Source organism: Anomalospiza imberbis, chromosome 28, assembly GCF_031753505.1.
Source record: "Anomalospiza imberbis isolate Cuckoo-Finch-1a 21T00152 chromosome 28, ASM3175350v1, whole genome shotgun sequence".
NCBI classification, from domain to species: domain Eukaryota; kingdom Metazoa; phylum Chordata; class Aves; order Passeriformes; family Viduidae; genus Anomalospiza; species Anomalospiza imberbis.
The window spans coordinates 165,597-185,356 of NC_089708.1; the positions used below are offsets into that span (position 1 = coordinate 165,597).

Consider the following 19,760-nt stretch of genomic DNA (forward strand, 5'->3'; position numbering starts at 1 on the left):
TGTAAGTGCTCAAGGAAAATGGGAAAGTACGTGGGAGAAATGCCCAAATTCAAATTGTTTTACCAAATAATTTACTTGCAGAGCAGAAAGGGGCACCACCTCCAGCACAAGATTTCAATTTTCTTGCAACAAGTTGATACTTTCCATGTGTGTGCATGACAAGGTCAGATGCCACTGTTTCCCTCAGAAGACATTTGAAAAGTGATTTGCTGCCCTAGCCATGAAGTCTTGGGCTCTCCTACACACTCTAGGCTTCCACTATAGCACGTACAGATTCCTCAGGAGCCCCACCTGCCACTCCACTGACACCTGGCACCCCACAGCCCCAGGGGACAGAGGGACATTTCCAAGGAGTATGATCCTTACTGCATCAGGAGCAGTGAAGAGGCTGCTACTGAGACACTGTAGAATCAACAGTCTGGGTCAAGCTGACAGGAAGGTGGCAAAAAAAAAAGATTTCTCCTGGAAGTGGATCTGAAAATGGCCTGAGAGACCACATTCTGCTCCTAAGGGGTTTATGCCTCATACATGAGGGGGACAGGCTCATGAGGATTCCCTTGGTTGTCAAGGCAGCCAATTTCAGCACAGCTCACCAGCTTTTGTGTTGTGGGAGACTTGTGACTGACACACATGCACATCACACCAGTCCTTCCCTGGGGCTGGACACACCAGATGGAAGCACATGACACCATAAGAGTTTCATTTAATACTGTCCCTGCAAGGGGCTTCACTGTAACAGTAACAAGAAGGCATCTTTGCCTTGAGCTACCAAAGACCTAAAGACTCCAGGCAGCAACAGTGACTCCGCAAAACAACAGCCAGAGGACAAAAAAGAGAGTCCAAGCAGCTCTGGAGTAGCCCAAGTCCAAAGATTCAGAGTTGCTCCAGACAAGCCCTGGTTGATGCTAGAGGCAGGGCCTTTGGCCAGCCCCGGTGGCAGTGCTGGAGGCAGCAGTCTCAGGAGCGGCTCCGGTCTTCATGGCTGCCTACAATCATTTTGCTGTAGAGTTTCTGTTGCTCCTCCTTGAATGCATCTTTCACCTTCTCCCTTTTCAGTCCTCCATCCCTGGGGAGAGAGTCATATCAGAGAGGCTGCAGGCAGGCACCATCTTCATCTCGGACTGTTCAAGGCAACTCAGAATTCCAGTGGGTGCTGACAGCTGCCCCAGTACCACATGCTGCCAGGGCACACTGAAGACCACTTGTCCCCAAAGGGCATCACTTTCTTACCTGGTTCTGCTAGGAGCTGCCCCCAAAAGTTAGCAACTCTGCCAGAAATATGAGCTACTCTAGTAGCTACAGGAGACTGCCTGCCTGCGTCCTGGGCTCTGAGACCTCTAGGCTCTGAGCCTAGGAAAGCAAGTTTCCAAGCTGAACACACCTTGCTGAGTAGAGACAAGTCAAACCCAGGGCATCCCAATGCAAGCTACAATCACAGAATGAAGCCCTGATGCCCAGCATACAGAAGAAGGATAGACTTTGATCCCTACTACAGAAGGACATTGCTCCAGAGGCCTGCTCTACCCTAAGCAAGAAACAAATGGAGCTCTACAGCCCATGAGCACATCCCAGGACCCAGAACAAGGAACTCTGGCACCAGGAAGAGAAAAGCCTGCTTGGACTCACCAGAGCAGATCCACAAGGCCCCCCTGCCTGGCAATGGCTGACTTCACTCGATTGGCAAACTGCACTGCGTCCTCTTCAGGCTGTGGCAAAGTAAGACTGTTCAGCACGAGCAAAGGGTTAAAAAGGAAAGCAATCAGAGAGGCTGGGTTCACCTTACCTGCCTGGTCATTGGGGGCAAGTACCAGACACTGCAGACAATGGCCCAGCTGGTCATCATCCTGAGGAGGTAGGTCACCATGCCGTATTTGCTGCTGTTCCAAAAGGCATCTCCAAACTGTGGGTCATACTACAAAGGCAGAAGAGTTATGGAAGTCAGGCAGGGGCTGCACCCTCTCTGAGGCTCCAACTTCCACCCCAAACTGAGCTAAAGGTCAGCTCTCCCAGAGCACTACATGGAGTGACCTCATCTTTCCTGTGCCCTCAGACCAGGCTGGACTGGGCTGCCAAGACAGAGATAGAGAGGGACAGACACACTTGTGCCCTAAGAACGTTGCCTTGTCATACCTTGATGGCTACAGGGTAAACTGTAGCTCCAATTTCGAAGCTCCCCTTTTTGAACATCATCACAGATGTGTTGTTGATGCATGTTCCTGTAAGAGGCAAGCACAATCTTAACTTTCCTCTGCAAGTCAGTTCAGAAGTCCAAGCTACAGGCTTAAGGGCAAGGCAATGGGAACCCAGCAACTCTCTCCTAACTCTCAGTCCAAGCCCTGCTCTCTGTGTGCACAGAATGGGTCACTGGGACATCATGTGTGGCTCCTGCATTCTGGGCTCGCTCAGCTCTAAAGACACAATGACCCTTTTGTCTCAATGGAGGGTCTCAAGCCCTTGCCTAGAAGGAAAGGAACAGAGATGTGGCGCTATCTCAAGGTGCCTTCTCCACCTGGTGCTTCCCTGGCCTTGTTGCACTCACCTTCTGGAAAAATAAGAATGGGCAGTTTGCTTTTGTCCTGGACATGTTCTGTGAGCCTAAACAGAAGAATGTCAAAAATTAGCAGAAGGGACAGATGCTTTCAGTAGCAATCCACACAGCATGTAATGCGTATCCTGCAGTCACCAGGGACTATCAGGGTGCCAACAACAGGGGCACAATCTCCCAAGCACTTAGGAGGCCATGCAGTGTCCTCATCCAAGGGAGGTGAACAGCCCTCTACCTCCCCCAGCCTTCAGACCCACCCCTGCAGCCAGCGATTGTCACACCTTCTGGCAACGAGGTGACGATCTTTGACCTCAGAACGCTCGAACCAGACATGGGGACAAGCTTTCACCATGGCTCTCTGTATCACACCCATGAGCCCTCCATGGATCTGACCCACCTGAACAGGGCAAGAAGACAAGTTACAAGACCTGGGCACACATCAAAGTCAAGGCTCCACCCAGTTTCACAGCCAAATTGAGGTTCATCTTCCTGCCCCTACCCTGGAAAGGCTAAGAGGAAAAGTCCCAGGCTCTGATTTGAAAGACAGACACAGCAAACCCCAAGTGCTTTCCTCATGGCAGGAGGTCCAGCTGGGGAAGCATTTTGCTCTTCCAGCAATGGCAAAGCCGAGAGCTCTTCTTGCAAAGCTGTGCCCACAGACCCCTGGCGCTTGGAGTTCCAGGCAGAGCTTGCACGCCACAGACAACAGAGTCTGACAGTGCCCCAGTGTGTCATGCAGGGTCAAGTAGTTGTACATACTCAAAGGACTCTTGCTGCCTGCTTCCTGCCCCATAACAAGCTTTGCTGCTCCCTCCATGCAGGCAGCCAGGCCTGGGCAGGCAGAGTTGGTACCTTACCATGGCATAGTAGCCATCACTGGCCAGGATGATCACATCAATGGGGGAGGTGTGATTGGCCACACAGATGCCTCCATTTCGGGGTCTGTTTTCTCTAGACAAAACAAAGGTAGAGGTGAAGAAAGAGGAAGGAAGCATGAGACCTACCATCATACCCAGCACGGAGCATGTCCTGGGCAGGGACAGTCTGGAGCAGACAGGCCTTACCGGTCGTGGTAGGTGATGATGGCTGTGAGGGCGCGCACGCAGATCCGGTAACACATCAGGTGCACGTGTTTGCTCAGGAAGTCCTTACACCTGCAGCCCAGGACAGAGACCATCACTCCCCAGTCCTACAATATTCCCTGTAACAGTGCCACTCAGCCCAGCTGTCCCAGGCTGTGAAATCCAGCCAAGCCTTCACATCTCTCCTACAGAAACACAGCATGTGCTGAGCTTTGCTGTCCAGCTTATGATCACTGATTCTTAACTCATGAGAATAAAATTTTGGCCTTTGCTCTTTTCTGTTATTCCTTTCAGAGGCCAGGGCTAAGCGCTCTGCCACTGGCATAGTGCTCACATCTAGGCCCTTTGTTCAAAATTACAGGGTGTCCATCCCTGAGAGATGCCAGCTGCCAGGACCACCTGCTGTGTCTGCAGGTGGTAGAACAGAAAGCTTTGTAGGGAAATTTCAGGATTATAAGGTCTCAAACTGCACAGAGTACTCCCCATCTGCTTCTCCCTCAAAGATGAACTCACCTTCCATTTGGCAAATATCCCACCACTGTGGTACCAGTCACCAACAAGCTGATGCCAGTAAATGCCAGGGCTATCCTGCAGAAAGAGGGAAACTACATGCTAGCAAAACCAGGCCACCAGCACCTTCTTGGCAGGCAGGTCCCGGCAGCAGGACTCACCTGAGGGGCAGAAGGAAGCAGTAGCGGATGAGCACACCAAGTCCCCAGAGCACCGTGAGGCGCAGGCTGATATACTGGAAGTTGTAGTTGGTCCTGCTAAGCAGGTTCCAGGACTCCAGCTCTTCAGCTGAGAATCTCTTGGTCACTTCATCATCCATGATGGTCTCGATGCCTTTGCGGCAGAAATAGAAGATATCTGAGAGCTCAAACTCAGGGGCGTCCAGGGCTTTGCCACTGCCGCTCCGGCGGATCTCCTTGATCTCCTCCTCCAGTGACGTTGGATCCTTTGCAATGATACCTGCAACACACCATAGGCAGCTCTGAGCAAACTCTGACTTGCCCACTCAAAGAGAGACAAAAGCCAAGGACCTTTCTCACCCGCCCTCCTCAGGGTCCTCTTCCTTTCTCCAGTCCAGACAAGCATAAACCTCCCCACTATCTAGAAATGAAGCACTCCCAGGGTGCTTCCCTGCACTCCCTCATTAAACAAAGCTCTCTAGGAATCCCTCCTACATGGAAAAGACTTCCCAGCAGACCTCAGCTGCTCAGAGACACCACATTTACCCCACCTCCCCAAAAGAATTTTGAACTCCATATACCCATGCAGGGCAGGATCTCACCATTGACATAGGGCTTGTACAACGGATGGTTCTTCTCCTTGGCACCACGCTCTATTCTCAGTGTTGCCCACTGCAAGACAGACAGGACAACCAAGATTGGCAAGGCCTAAAGCTCCACACTACTGCCCACTTTAGAGCTGACTTCCAGGAGGGACCATAACGTAGGGGAGAAAATGGGGCTAAAGTAAGAGGCTTCCATACAGAACCGAAAGAGTGAGTGATGAACGCAACTGAACTGAGGTGGAAGAAGAGACTGGCCTGAGAAACAGGGAGTGCCAGTGGGAAGAAGAGTGCTCAATGGTGAGATGGCACAGCAAGGTTTTCTGCAGTTTCTGTGACCTCTCAGCTCTGCTGCACCTTGCACGTGGTTGCCACTGCACAGCTTCTGGCTGAGCTGTGCAACCTGCTGGGGTGTCTGCACCACAGTGTAGGAAGCTGGTCAGGGGACCAGGGCTATTTTTCAACCCTTGTTTCTTCCAAATTCAAAGCAGAGACTGTGTTTTCAGGTTGCTGCTGACACATCAGGCTGATGATGGGATGGGATCCTTTCCCCTCTGATTCAGCTGATGGCTGCTGCTGCTTCTCAGCTCAGCAATCTGCCCAAAACAGCAGCAGCAAGCACCCTCAGACAGCTGGTTGCCAAATCCTGTGCCAGGACTACTTCTTCTATCAGCTAATTTTCAAGGGCACCAGCACAAACTGCAGGCTGTATTTCTGTGCAGTTTTCCTGCCTGCCCTCCAAATAACCTTCACAGCCTGTAATTCATATAGGTCTGGAAGGACAAGCTTCTGAAGGAGGAGGACCTGTGTACAACATGCTTATCTGTGAAGAAGGGAAGCTGCTGCCAACTCTGGCATCCCAATCTCAGCCCATACCAGCAGCAGATCAGGAGGCAGCAATGAGAGAATGGTAATTGCATACGGAGTGTCCCGCTCACCTTGCAGCTGCCTCTGCCAGCAGCCAGAACTCCAGCACTGCAGAAGATTGCCTAGATGCTGCCATCCCAGAAGTCAGGAGAGGAGCTCTAACCTCACAGGAGCAAAGCAGCCCATGGAGAAGGCAGTGCTTGCAAGCCCAGCACATCTCCATCCTGACTGTGGCAGCAGCAAACCCAGCCTCCCACCTGAAAGGCAGCAGGCAGGTGCCCTCCCTCCCCACCAACACAGGTGTGCTTCTGCCAGCCAGGCCTTGCAGCTCGGGCTGTGTCCAGACTCTGCCACACTCCCACATGCTGCCCCTCTGGGTTCCCACCATTGGCCTTGAGTGCTGGGAAAGTATTTTGAGTAAATAATAGCCCTCCAAAATACAAATTTGAATGGTCAAACTTAATGAGTGGATTTTCCACCAAATCAGTGACCAGCTGTGCATGAGTGCTCCTCTAGCCTACCACTAAGATCCTTTAATAAAACATCCTTGGAATAGACTTCCCAGTCTTTTCAGAAAAATAGTTTCAAGCACCAGTATAGGTGTTGAGAGTAAATGTTCCTGAATTGAAGAAAGAGGAGAAAAAAAAAAAAAGAAAACATTGTGAAAAGTTCCATTTAAAACTTTTTTTCTGCCCACTTCAGTCAGTAAATTTGTAGTCAGGTCTTCCGATATCTGTGCTAATGAAGCCCCTCACAAAGCCCAGGGTCTTCTCATTTATACCTCAGGCTTTTGGGAAGTCTCAAGAGTTTAAAGAGCTGAACACTGTGAGCTCCAGGGCTGTCTTCCCAATCCAGCCAGTACAAGGATACTCTGGGGACAATCAGCCCTGTTCCAACAGCAGCAGCTATACCATACATCCTTTAGCACCATGAACTCCATAGTAAAGACACTAGCAAACATTTTGCCTTTCACCTGGGTGTCAGGGTAGGATGGTATTAAGCTTTACCTACTACTCCTAGTAGATAAAAAATTCTGGTCTGGTCAGGAACTTGCTTCAAGAGGTGTTGGCTCAGAGACAGCCATAAAATTAGTCCACCAAAGGCAGGCAAGGGAACAGCATGACAACAAGCTGGAAAATTCCACTTGGCCTCTCTGTGCCAAGAGGGTCAGCAAGGGCTGCTGGTTGCCCTCCAAGGCAGCAGGTCCAGACATGGCTCAGTAGGTGACACTCCAGGACAGAAGCATGTTGAGAGCTCTGGGTTCTGGCCACAGACCACACAGAGCTTGCAGCACAAAAGTCCTGCCTTACCTCCTCTGCTCTTGCTTCGTCCAAATGTGCCCTGGAGAAGAGCAACCTGCTGGCTGCAGCCTGGTCACTCCCCATCACACCTGATCCCACTGTAGCAGCGCCCTGCCTTGCCTGGGTGCTGAACCCCTCCAAGCTACCCCTCAGACCCTGCTGCACTCCCGCCGACCGCGGAGCCTTGCTAGACTACTGCTTTACTTGAAGACTTACTAGATTAATTACAGGGAAAAAACAGCCCACAAACAGAGGTCTCATAAATGGCATTTGGCTAAGATGAGCCAAAGAAGTCAACCGGCAGCAGCACGACATCCAAAGCTCTATCTTCCACTCTTAGTCATCCAAAATCCCTATCTGAGGCAAAAGACTCTATTCCATGCTTGGACAAACCTCTGCAAACACAGAGAACATTCTGAAAACATGACTTACCTGAAAAATCTTTAATAAAGTTTTCATGTAAACCTTGCGGATGCCAAAGGAGACTCCAAAAATTGCTGGCACGATGATGAAAACCAGAAGCAGAGTGAAGAGGACAGTTATGGAAATCCCCAAGAGATTAACCACTAGGCTGTCAAAGGGGAGCAGGAGGAACATGGTGAAGGGCCCAGGCAAGGCTGGTGCCCTGCAGCCAGACAGAAGGGCTGCTCGCAGCAATGAACCAGTCCTCCTGCTACTCAGCCACAGTCTCAAACATGCACTGAGTCTGCAGCGTGCTCAGAGACCCCATTCCAAAGTTCACATCCTTTTGGGGCTCTGAGAGCGGGAATGCAACAGGATCAGAGAGAGCACTTGGGAAAACAAGCCAACAGCCTGCCAGGAGCTCAGCTGAGTTCAGATGATGCAGGCCAAAGAGCTCAGAGCAGACGGTGCACACACACTGGTTTGTCCATGGGCAGGTGGTGGGCGCGGCAGCGACACGACTGCAGGAACAGATCCCCTACCAGGCTGCCACTGAACAAGTCCTGCTGCGGGGCAGCTTGTGGAGAATCTGGCAGCAGAATCCCCTCCTGGCTGCTGAGAGCAGGCAGAGTCTCTTCAGAGGGACAAGGTGGAGTCCATCCCTGAGCCTGCATTGGAGGAGATCGAGGGAGTTGGCACTCACAGAAGCCGACCGTATGTGGAGCTATTATTGTTCTGCCCGCGAGGGCATGCGCACCAGCACGGGTCCTTGCATGACGCCTGGAACGAGTTCAGCTCTGGAGGCCCCTGGCATCCACTCACGCTGAAGGGTCATTACAGACACGAATGAAGCCTGTGCTCCTGGAAAGCTTTCAAACGACTTCTTGGCAGATGTGGCACTCACATGCCACCAGCAGCAGTGGAGGAGAGCAACTGAAGTCAGCAGATCGGAGAGATGTCAACACAGAGAGCGTGGCTGGAGGCCAGAGACAGTGGGCTCTGAAACCTGGAAGGCAGTATTTGGGCTGAGGTCACACCATTCAGAGCAGCTCCCAAGACAGCATGACTGAGACAGATACTCCAGCTACTGCCTGTCACTGTCACAGACTTCAGAATCACCTCCTGCTGCCATTCATCCTGTATTTTCATACCATGCACACCTCAGATGCAGCAGACTCATCCAGGACCACACCTACGGCACAGGATGCTGCAATCAGGTCTCAAGTACAGGAAAGGAGTGACAGAAAACCCTTCCTCGTGACAAAGACCTTATCATGTCTCTCATTTCAGGGGCATCCGAGAGAACTGAGGAAGCCAGGTACCCAGATTCCTGGGTAAGCATCACTTCCTCTGCTCCTGTAGGTCTCACCCCCTGTGACAAAAGGCAGATTCACAAACAGTTCAGGACAGGAAGTTAGCCTAAGGGGAGAATTACTGCTGATGATTAGTCAAAGAAGAACTTGCTGGGGCACAGGGACCAGTCAAAGGTCACACACCCACAGGGCCAACGGTGGCTTATGATAAAAAATGAGTCTGCTCGGGGGAGACTACGGAGTCTCAACCTGAGGATGGGATTTAACAGGTACCTGACAAGCACACATGGCAAAGGAGAGTCTGTAAAGATCCTCTTGCTCCCCTGTACACTATGTTCCAGCTGCTGGTTAAACACTGCTGTACCAGTAATGTTAAGAAGGGTGTCAGTGCTTCAAAGGCATTTACACAGACCAATGTACTGGGAGAGGCAGCTCGTGAGCCACACGTGCAGCTGCCCATTATGCCCCAGCTGGCACCCATCAGAACCAGGACTCGTGCTGGTAAAACTGGTCAGACGGGCCCCCTGGTCGGCAGCCGCTCTGTGAGGAGCTCAGCCATGCCAGAGCCCACGTGTACTGCAGTCCTGCCGCGGGCTCCCGGCGGGTCGGCGCTGGCAGCCGCCCGCCCGGGCCCGCCGCGGCCCCGCCCCGGGGCTGAGGCACAGCCGGGCGGGCCCGGCAGGCACAGAGACCGCAGCCCGCACCGCTGTTTCGGGGCTGCAGCGCTTGACCGCCGTCCGCAGGCGGCAGAGCAGCGTAAACGGTCCGGCCGAGGCCGGGACGGCTGCGGCGAGACGGGGGGCGGCGGCGAGGGTCGATGTCAGCGAGGGTCGATCTCAGCTCTGTTCCCCGGGAGCGCGGCGGATTGCGGCAGGGCAGGGGCCCGGCCCTCCCGATGACCTTCGTCCTCGGTGTGCGAGGGGCGGGGGCGCGCGGGGGCGGCGCTGGGGGCACTGCGGCGCGGCCGCACCGCCACAGGGAGGCCGCGGTCCCGGGGATAACGGCGAGCGAGGGGGACGGGTCCTTTCTGGGCGCCCCGGCCTCGCCGCGCGGGGCAGCGGTGCCGGGCCCGTGCGAGGCGGGAGGGGGCGCGGAGGCCCCGCGGGTGCGGGCGGTCACTCACCTGCTGCTGCCGCCGCCGCCTCCGCCGCCGGGTCCCGCTCCGCCCCGCCACGTGCCGTGCGCGCCCCCGCGCCGCGCTGCGTGCGTGGCGTCAGCGCGCCGCCCGCGGGGCCGCGCCCGCAAGGCCGCGCCGCCCGCCCCTCCGCCGCCGCCAGAGGGCGCCCGCAGGAGCGCGCCTCCCGCCCGCCGCCGGCTGAGGGCCCGGCTCCGCCCCCGGGGGAGGCGGACGAGGAGGCAGGAGTCGCGAAGCGCTGTCACTTTATTAACTCCCCGTTACAGCACCAAAGACCGCAGGCACCCCGCCGCTCCCGGCCCAGTAACCCCGCGGTGAGCCCTTCTCGGGACCGCGGCTGGAGAGCGCCTGCAGCGGGAGGCCCCGGCAGCGCCAGGACCGTGCCCCCTCCCCAGCAGCTCCCTCCACACAAGGCACTTGGGCAGCACCGGCCACCGCAGCTCCCAGCGTGGCTCAGCCCTGCCCCTGTCACTCCCCTACTCTCGTGTTGCCCTGAGACCCTAGACGCAGGAGTTACTTCAAGCAGCAGCTTCCAACCTCTGTAGCAGCAGCAAGAAGTGAAGAAGCTTCTGCAGGGGCTGGCAGCTGCTCATAGAGCAGCAGGCTATGAAGCAGCTAACAAAACCGCAAGCAGCATCTTTTGCAGCTGACCCCTCCCCAAGGACCCTTGTGCCAGTCAGGACAAGGAGGGGACCTAGCACCTACATGTCTCCCCATGCTGCCTTCCTACCAATAAGGAACCTGGTCTGAATGCCGCCAGGTCTGCAGGTGAGAAAGGACTAGGGCAGCAGCCCCAGAGGTGCCAAGATGCTCCCAGGCTCTGCTGGCACTCTTCACAGCACAGGAGACAGGGCTCACATGGCAGATCTTGTAGTTCTTCCCATGGTTGTTGTCCCAGTGGGTCTTTTGTCCACACTGGAAGGAGATGCAGAACTCTGCGCCCCTATGGGAAATGGACGGCTTGGGCAGGGTAAGCTCAAAAGAGAAGATGTCCGTGTCAGCTGAGCCGTACGTGCTGTGCATGTACTGGCAAGAGATGTCCCGGAAGCTCTTCCAGCCATCAAAGGTGATGCGGACCATCACTTTCTTCTCGTACTCGATGTTTCTAACCTTCACTGTCCCTGACAGAGCACGGCCCTGGATCAGACAACTCTCCAGGCAGACAAAGTTGCTGTGCAGACTGTTGCGGAAAGCCACATAGTTTGCAGAGGGCTGTGGGAAGTCCAGTACGTACCTGCACGCTTCCCACAGGGGGCTTTTTCTAGGTCGGAAACAGGCAAGGTCTGACAGGGCATGCTGCAAATCACAGAGGTCCTCCTCAATCTTTGAGAAGAAGTGGACAGCTGTCAGTGAGAGCCCCTTCATATCAGCAAACACAACCTGCTTCTTCTTCTGGCACTTGGAGCCCTTGTCTCGCCGCTCCGGCTCAGGTTCTGCGCTCAGCTTCTGGTTGAGACAGGATCGGAGGGGTTTGCGGCCTCGGCTGCCCCGCAGCTCCTCGTAGGAGTTCAGCAGCTTGCGGATGGGGGGCGAATGGCTCAGGCAGAGCCGCACGGCCAGGTCCACGGGCATGGCTGGGGAGCCGACAGCCTGCCCACGGCACACCTGGAAAAGCCTAGAGGCGAAGGGGGAGGTTAGGCGGCGCGGCCCCAGCCGTCGGCCCCGGCGAGCCCCCGCCCCACCCGCGCCCGGCCCGCTCACTCGCCGCAGCTCATCGCGCCCGCCCGCTCCGCTCCCGCCGCGGCGGCTCCGGGCAATGGAGCCGTGGGAGCGCCCGCGGCCGGCACGACCCGCCCCAGCCAATCAGCGCCGACGCCGCGCTCCCGGCCGGCCAATGGGGCCGGCGCTGCCCCGCCCCGCCCCCTCGCGGGGCCGCGCTCGCACCGGGCCCGGAGAGCCGGCGGTACCGGGCCCGGAGAGCCGGCGGTACCGGGCCCGGAGAGCCGGCGGTACCGGGCCCGGAGAGCCGGCGGTACCGGGCCCGGAGAGCCGGCGGCACCGCGGCCCGGAGAGCCGCAGGTACCGGGCCCGGCACAGCGCGGCCTTCCACTGCACAAGGCAGGGGCCAGCAGGGGAAACAGCACAGAAATGGGTCCTGGTGCCAGAAAAACACGAGTGCTTTTGGAGGACCAGCAGCTGGGCAACTATCAGCACTGGGAGAAAGAGGGGCATGTTCCTCTTACCTAGTATTAAATGGGGGAGGTCTGAATTGGTTTTATACACCCCTTTTCAGATGATTCTCCAAAGACAGCTATTTCCAGGGTGTCTAAGCAGAGAAAACCCCAGAGCCCCGACTCATCCTCTACCAACTTAGAGCTCCTTACCCTAGATGTGTGCACTGAGAATGAAATTTGCTCACACCCAAGCACACAAGAGACACTGTGGTGTCCCTAATATCTATAACCAAAATCACCCTCTGTTCAGGTCACATGTGACTCCTTGACAGTAAAGACTGTCACCTAAATCAGATCACCCCTGCCTTGCACTCCTTGCTAATCTCCCCAGAGCTGTCTAGCCATTTATGTTAAGCAGCCCTGATTGTTCCTGCTGACAGCACAGATTTTCATCAGCTCATGACACAGCTGACTGACCTATCAATATTTCTACATGGCTCTCCATCACCACCATGTCTGAATGTCTGCAGCACAATGCAAGACACCTCTCACAGGATGGCCAAAGTGAGCTTGAACCCAGTGCCCAGCTGGCAAAAATATGATGCAAAAACATGCTTTCAACACATCATCTTGGGCTGACTGTGCCCAACTTCAGTGACCTGGGGTAGCCAAGACAAACATGAATCTTCCTAGCAATGAAACCAGTTCCTGCTCAGGCAGGGAAATTGCAGCTCACCATCAGTGCCCTCCCTGTGACCTCTTCCACCATCCACCTACTCTGCATTCAGAGCTAATCACTAAGTAAACCCAAGCTACTTCCACCCGGGGGAGAGCAGAGAACAAGGAATGTATGACATCAAGTTTAACAACAGAACCCATGGACACTGGAAAAGCTGCCCCTAACTCTACCCATTCTCTCCCAGCAGCACAGACTAAGGTGGATGCACTGCTGTGTCTTCTCCTTTGTCTAAAAGGACAAGCCAAAACCATAATTTTCTCAATAAAGTTGTGGACACTTCTCCTTCCCCCAGCACAGACAGAGCAGAGGTGCAGTGTCAGCAGTTACACAGATGTCCCAGTATTTAGTCATGGAAGGACACAAAAGCAGGTAGCATTTTCGGGCGTGCCACAACTGACTCTCACCTGGAGCCTGACTGATCTCAGCCATCTCCACTTTCCTGCCTAGCCTGCAATTTCTGAGAGAAAGGGGTCACGATCTGGATGTTCATGATTTATGTGTTTAGAGTGAAGGTTGAGCTACCCCAGCCTAGGCCTCAGATGTGGGCCTCGGAGGCCTGAAAGCCTGTGGCGCAGTTAAGAATAAGTTTGTGGCGCAGTCAGAAATTATCTTTAGGTATAACACAGTGTACTGAGCTATCTAGGTGTGAATTGGTATGGGTCTGCAGTGTGAAACTTTAGCCACCTTAAGACAGGAACAAACAATGTTTGCTTGGCAATTAGAGTGTGCTCACTATTGTAAACTATCTAGAAGTGTATAAAAACTACTGTCTGTAAACAATAAAGGGAGAACGTTGGATTAACCACATCGGTTTGGACCTGCATTTGTTCCTGTCCAGCCACCTGTTGGGGAAGATGAAATAGGAAAACCTTATAAATATGATTGCCTGGCAAAAGATTTGGAAAATACAGACATTGAGATGAGAACTAGATTTGAGATAACAAACCTTGACTACTGAATAACTAGAAAACAACAGTATAGCCAGGCTGAAAGCAATCCCCCCTTTCTGATTAAACAATGCCCTTTACCTGCAGATAGGTCCAAAGGTCAAATGGAATGCTCTGTCTCACCCCCAATGTATGGTTCATCCCACACCTGTGACCCTCCCCTGAAATATCAGGTATCTGTGACCCCATTGGCCCAAGTCCTGTTCCAGCCCACCTTGAAGCCCCCTGATAAGGTCTGCCCGAGGGACCGGACGCTCTCTTGGACCTTCCTCTCTTGGACCTTCCCCTGGGACCCTCACCTGGAACCCTCGCTCCCTCTCTCTCTCCCTCTCCCCCTGGGCCTGCCACGAGTTGTGCCTGGCAACTCCAAGCAGGGCCTTTCCCCCTTTTAATAAACCACATCTTCCAAGACCTGACTTCAGAGATCTCTCATCCATCCAAACCGTCCTGGAGTTCAGCACTCGTTACAGCCACCCTTTAATTATCAGTCCCTGCTTCACAGCCATGTGCCATCTGCAAGCTCCAGAGATGAGCTACACCCAAGCACTCTGGAGACCATCAGGTCAGTTAAACACTGCTGAACAGTTAAAGTTCAGCCACTAGAAGAGGAGAGATGCCCCTCACTCTCACACTGCTGCAGCCACGTGACAGGCAGCTGTGTGGCAAGTACAAGCTGTCTGGACAAGCACTCAGTCAAACTGAACAGGGCCAAGGAGAAAGCCTGCAGACGTGCCACCTACACACTCCTCAAGCAGATCCTGTGGAGCACGCTTCCACAGCAGCAGATTAAGGATTTTGTCTGGAAGCTTCAGTCACCTTTATGAAGTTGTCTGGCTGTAAATACGGGCAGGGCACAATTCACAAGCCCTTCCTGGGGGGCTGGCCAGAGGAACATGCTACTGATTCCTAAGGATTAAACCCAGCCCCGTCTTAATGTCTATACTTGAAAGAATCTTCTTTACCTAAATGGATTAATTAGGAAGAATATAAACCACACATGCAAAGCCACTCACACTACAAGACGCCCTATGTTACCCCCAGCCTTGTAGAGGAAGATGCTCCCCAGACACCCCTCATGCAGGGAAGAGAAACCCTGCCCTGATGAACACAAGCCCCTGTCTGCCCACGCACTCAACAGGTCCTGAGCTGAGGTACCACACAACACCCTGGCTTCTCCTCCAACTAGAAGAGGCCTGCATGGGGCAGCACGGCCAGAGGAGCTTTTGCTTTGTGTGACCAGCAAAAATGAACTGCGTGTCCCACTTCCCTTAGCAGTGGCTTCTGCAGAAGAGAGTCTGACAGTGTCTACTCTCACAAATGCAACCTGATGCTGTACCAGAACCCCTCACCCTCTGCAGGGAGGGTATTCGGATGACACACAGTAGAAACTACTTTCTCCTGAGCCAAGACCACAGTTGTCCCATTTTAGGGATGCCACCGGCCACTGCTCTTAAACAAGGCATCCCAGCAGCTACACACTGAAGCTTTCCAGACACCGCCCTGTGACACAGCCTGCTCTCCCCCAGGTATGCCAGAGTAAGCATTGAATGGCTGTATGCTGGCCATGTCACAAGCGATCAGGAGCTTGATGAGCTGTGGGGGTAATGAATGCCTCTGTGGTACAACACTGTGGTACTCACCTCCAGTGCCACTGTGCTCTGCCTGCCATGGCAGTGGGGACCTGGCCCTGGGAGGGGACCCAGCCCCAGAGGGGACCTGGCCCAGGCAGCCCCACAGGGAGCTTCTGCCAGCGGGTGGGCAGGGGAGATGGTGAGGTAGCTGCTCCTCCCACCACACACTTACCTCTCCCCTAGATGAGCTGCACGGCTCCTGAGGCCACCAGAGGGGCCACGGTTCTGTAGCGGATCAGGTGCTGCGAGCCCTCCTCCAGGTTGATGGCATATTCCCTGCAGAGACATGGGGACATGAGCTGCAGCCCATCAGTGACACTGACTGATACCCGTGCCACGTGCAGAAATGCCCACCTACCTCTGCTCATCCGTCTCTGGCTCCACTAGGATGTTCTCCTGCCGCTCCAGCACCCTCAGAAACACAAAGGAGTCCAGGTTGGGCTTTGGAACTGCAGACAACAGATTGAGAGCACAAGCTCAGCCCTCACTTAGTTCCTCTGCAGAACACCGAGGAGTCTGACAGGTAACAAACTTACAGCCAGCAAAGGGAACACCAGAGCCTTCTAAGCAGATGCGTGTGCTCAGCCTCAGTGCAAGACAGGACTTGACAGCAGGGGCCAGCACGATCCCCTGGCAGCAGCATGGAACCATGCTACAACATTATCATCACATCACCTTTCTTCAACTGAGCAGCAAGTGGAGGACTAGCCCTTACATCTGGGGCTCCCTGGAGCTTTCCCCACACTTCTGCCTGCTTCTACAATTTCCAGATTACCCTGGAGTCTGGATAGACTCACCTGACTTTAGGAGAGACACTTTCTGCAGGTTAGGTGGCATGTGTTTTAGGGCCACATTTTTCAGATAAGCCTCTGTGTTTGCCATATACCTGAAACAAACCATTGAAGTATTGAGTTGGTTAATCAAATACAAATCTGCAGGGAGAGTACTGACTCAAAACAAGAGTAAGAGACAGCTCCTCATCCCATGGGCACAGCCAAAGGGGAAGGCCCTTGTGTTGGGGAAGATGAAATAGGAAAGCCTTATAAATATGATTGCCTGGCAAAAGATTTAGAAAATACAGATATTGAGATGAGAACAAGATTTGAAATAACAAACCTCAATTTCTGAACAACTAGAAAACAACAGTATAGCCAGGTTGAAAGCAATCCCCCTTTATGATTAAACAATGCCCTTTACCTGCAGATAGGTCCAAGGGTCAAATGGAATGCTCTGTCTCACCCCCAATGTATGGTTCATCCCACACCTGTGACCCTCCCCTGAAGTATCAGGTATCTGTGACCCCATTGGCCCAAGTCCTGCTCCAGCCCACCTTGAAGCCCCCTGATAAGGTCTGCCCGAGGGACCGGACGCTCTCTCGGACCTTCCCCTGGGACCCTCACCTGGAACCCTCGCTCCCTCTCTCTCTCCCCCTGGGCCTGCCACGAGTTGCGCCTGGCAACTCCAAGCAGGGCCTTTCCCCCTTTTAATAAACCACATCTTCTAAGACCTGACTTCAGAGATCTCTCATCCATCCAAACCGTCCTGGAGTCCAGCGCTCCCTACACCCTTGGCCTACCCTGGTAACTGACTCAAAGTCACCAGCGTTATTTTCAGTTTCTTTCTTGCCCACAAAGAAATCTCCTGGTAAGACACACTGATTCTTACTTCAAACCTATCTAAAGCTCACAGTCTCAAGAACTTCAGCAAAACACACAGGTAAGTTTCTATAATCTATAAAAAGGGAGGAAGATACATTGAATACCTACTCACTCTTTAGCAAAAGCGAACTCCTCTGGTGTTAAAATGGAGGGCTCCCCTTCAGCTCGAGACTTCTCCTTCTCCAGGATGTGGGGAAAAAACTTCTCTATCTAATATTGGAACACAATCCAAAAGAATGATACAGATCTCTCCCAGGAGTTCAGTGTTTAAACCCCCACTCTCCACTGGATTCCCTACAAGCTGTAGGAGCAGGTGCAGACCTGCCCAAATCCCTGCTCCTGAAATCACTGGGACATCACACGGGATCACCAAGCTATACAACCATGTGTGCACACAGCAGGACTCGGGCAGAAGGGGACAGCATTCAGCTATGCCACCCCAGGCTTAGTTGAAGCAAGCAGCACTCACAATATTGTGATCAACACTGCTGTGATCTTCCTTCATTACAATACGAAAGTCTGCCCAATAAATTAATATGAGTTACATTTCAGAGAGCAGAGAGAACATGCTTTAATTAAGTGCTTTGCTGAGGCAGGAAGCCCTGTGTAGGTACAAATCCCTCCTGAAATGACCCTTCTTCACCCTCCGGGCTGCACAGCAAGCATTACCTTCACCAGTCGACACCGCAGGTAGCTGCTGAGCACGTAACGGATCCTCTCGATCTCCATGTGATGAACACTGACCTTCAGGTCTCCTCTCTTTGCCCGTTTCAGATTTGCTTCCTGCAAGAAAAAGCAACGAGAAATTAAATGGTTAAAACGTCAAACAAGAAGAAACAGAGGAAGACAAGTTTTGTATATAGAACGCATAAAACCAGACTACAGCTGCTTTTGATAACCAAAAGCATGCTGCCTGCTCGTACTTTAGCCCCCCTTCTTTAGCTCAAAGAAGAAACTCGGAGAAGCTTTGCCTCAGAGACAGGGAAGCAGACAACCCCGGCACTCTCAAAGAGACTCAGGCGTGTTGGTGCCAGACCAGGCAATCGGGGCCTGCCTGTACCCCAACCCGAGCCTGCAGAACCTACCATATGGTCCAGCTGCTCCACAACGCACTCGATGATTTCAGGCTTACTCTCCAGCAGTTCTGGAGCAAATTTCTCATTCAGCCAGGCCTGAAAGAAGGCACACTGTCAGTGAAAGCGAGGAAGACCCCAGCTACACCCCGACCAGCGAGAGGAGCAAACACGGCCACGGCCCCGCCGCTCGGCATCTGCTCCAGTGCGCCCAGCAACCCCCGCTTCCCCCCCGGCCCAGGCCCGTCGCTCTAGCCCACGGCACCTGCTCCAGCCTGTGGATCAGCTCCGCTGGGGTGAGCACCAGCTCCTCGCTGTCGCCGTCCGAGTCGCCGCCGGCCGCGGCCGCCATCGCTCCCGCCCAGCGGCCCGCCGCCCGCGACGGCGCATGCGCGGCAGCCCGGGCCCACGGACGGGGAATGCCGCTGGGCCAGGCGGAAACGGAGCGGGGCCGCCGCGCCTCCGGCCAATCAGGAGGCGGAGTGAAAAAGCCATCTTCTTCGGCCAATCAGGATGCACATTGAAGCTGCCGTTTCCGCGGCCAACCAGGAGGCGGATTAAAACGAAGCTTTTCCGGCCAATCAGGAAGCGCGTTGAAGCTGGCCAATCAGAAAGCGGATGCGGCTTTTTTGGAAGGCGGGAAGTGGAGCAGGCTGCAGGCGCTTCCCACCAATCAGGGAGCGGCGTCAAGCTGCAACTTCTGGGCCAATGAGGAGCTGAAGTGAAGCTGCAGCTGTTCCAGCCAATCAGGGCCCAGCTGCAGCTGTTCCAGCCAATCAGGGCTCAGCTGCAGCTGTTCCAGCCAATCAGGGCTCAGCGGATTTGGCACCCCCGGCCCCAAGCCCGGGCACCGAGTGGCCGCCGGCCCTGCTGCCGCCAGAGCCCCGGGCCCGGACACAGCCCCGAGTGGCCGCCGGCCCTGCTGCAGCCAGAGCCCCAGGCCCGGACACAGCCCCCAGTGGCCGCCGGCCCTGCTGCAGCCAGAGCCCCGGGCCCGGACACAGCCCCCGGTGGCCGCCGGCCCTGCTGCAGCCAGAGCCCCGGGCCCGGACACAGCCCCCGGTGGCCGCCGGCCCTGCTGCAGCCAGAGCCCCGGGCCCGGACACAGCCCCGCCCCGAGGCGCTGCGGTTCCGGCTGCTGCCAGCCCCGCGCGCTCCGCAGCCACCCGAGCCCCACGCCACAGAACACACCTGGACACAGTTTAAGAAAAGGTTTACTGATCCATCAGTACTTCTGCCAATATTGCAACAGCTGTGAAAGGCAAACACTGTTACAGTTTAGAAAAAACAAATTTGTACAATGAAAATATTAATCAAATCTCAACCCCGCAGTGGCTGAGGAATGAGCCTGGAGTTCCATATCCAGTATTAGCACCTGCAGCACCACCACCGACCAACCCAGCCCCTCCACCCCTGCTAAGCGTCTCTCCCGAACTCCTGAGTTCCTTCCACAACTGGACACTGACACTCGCTCCTATACCAGGACACCTGGGCTTTGACACGGGAGAAGGAAGTGAGAGAAAGGATTCGGCCAGCTTGGATTGGGGGTACCTTCACTCGTGCAGGTACTGCTGAGCAATGCATGGGGACGCTAAGGAATGCACAGCTCAATCCTCAATGTGTGCCAGAGACAGAATTAAGAAATCCATCTTACACAGTATC

At 54.4% G+C, this 19,760-nt stretch overlaps 4 protein-coding genes across 8 annotated transcripts in view; 1 reads left to right on the forward strand and 3 right to left on the reverse strand.

The window, feature by feature from the left end:
• NKX6-3 (NK6 homeobox 3) overlaps positions 1-19,760 on the forward strand; it is a 322,554-nt gene that overhangs the window by 5,267 nt on the left and 297,527 nt on the right. The gene's annotated exons all lie outside the window — the stretch shown is intronic.
• On the reverse strand, positions 686-10,049 carry GPAT4 (glycerol-3-phosphate acyltransferase 4). 5 transcript variants are annotated; one of them, XM_068174659.1, is made up of 13 exons: positions 9,925-10,049; positions 7,519-8,494; positions 4,919-4,988; positions 4,299-4,596; positions 4,141-4,215; positions 3,610-3,699; positions 3,403-3,496; positions 2,827-2,942; positions 2,540-2,595; positions 2,131-2,216; positions 1,784-1,912; positions 1,627-1,706; positions 686-1,066 (listed from the first exon to the last, which is right to left on the reverse strand). In XM_068174659.1, the coding sequence occupies exons 2-13, from the start codon at positions 7,681-7,683 to the stop codon at positions 958-960; spliced, it is 1,368 nt and encodes a 455-aa protein (XP_068030760.1). In that variant the 5' UTR covers positions 7,684-8,494; positions 9,925-10,049; the 3' UTR covers positions 686-957. The 5 variants fall into 5 exon arrangements, with proteins under 5 accessions (XP_068030760.1, XP_068030759.1, XP_068030762.1 ...); XM_068174658.1 differs by having other exon boundaries at positions 7,519-8,680; positions 9,925-10,006; XM_068174661.1 differs by having other exon boundaries at positions 7,519-8,487; positions 9,921-9,990.
• Positions 10,603-11,508, reverse strand: LOC137463248 (protein phosphatase 1 regulatory subunit 3C-B-like). The gene has a single exon (XM_068174340.1). The coding sequence runs from the start codon at positions 11,506-11,508 to the stop codon at positions 10,663-10,665; it is 846 nt and encodes a 281-aa protein (XP_068030441.1). The 3' UTR covers positions 10,603-10,662.
• On the reverse strand, positions 15,547-18,520 carry GINS4 (GINS complex subunit 4). The gene is made up of 7 exons (XM_068174341.1): positions 18,364-18,520; positions 18,111-18,197; positions 17,695-17,808; positions 17,138-17,235; positions 16,165-16,253; positions 15,726-15,816; positions 15,547-15,643 (listed from the first exon to the last, which is right to left on the reverse strand). Exons 1-7 carry the CDS (start codon positions 18,448-18,450, stop codon positions 15,547-15,549), a joined length of 663 nt encoding a protein of 220 aa, XP_068030442.1. The 5' UTR covers positions 18,451-18,520.

What these genes read in the sequence shown, in the direction of transcription:
- GPAT4 (XM_068174659.1), bottom strand. Translation starts at nt 7,683, where the DNA reads ATGTTCCTCCTGCTCCCCTTTGACAGCCTAGTGGTTAATCTCTTGGGG. An exon ending in GTACAAGCCCTATGTCAATG is followed by an intron (nt 4,597 to 4,918) that starts GTGAGATCCTGC and finishes GGTGTGTTGCAG; the next exon opens with GTATCATTGCAAAGGATCCA. An exon ending in CATTCTTATTTTTCCAGAAG is followed by an intron (nt 2,217 to 2,539) that starts GTGAGTGCAACA and finishes TGCCTCTTACAG; the next exon opens with GAACATGCATCAACAACACA.
- LOC137463248 (XM_068174340.1), bottom strand. Translation starts at nt 11,508, where the DNA reads ATGCCCGTGGACCTGGCCGTGCGGCTCTGCCTGAGCCATTCGCCCCCC.
- GINS4 (XM_068174341.1), bottom strand. Translation starts at nt 18,450, where the DNA reads ATGGCGGCCGCGGCCGGCGGCGACTCGGACGGCGACAGCGAGGAGCTG. An exon ending in TGCGGTGTCGACTGGTGAAG is followed by an intron (nt 17,236 to 17,694) that starts GTAATGCTTGCT and finishes TTCCAATATTAG; the next exon opens with ATAGAGAAGTTTTTTCCCCA. An exon ending in GAGTTCGCTTTTGCTAAAGA is followed by an intron (nt 16,254 to 17,137) that starts GTGAGTAGGTAT and finishes GGTTTGTTTCAG; the next exon opens with GTATATGGCAAACACAGAGG.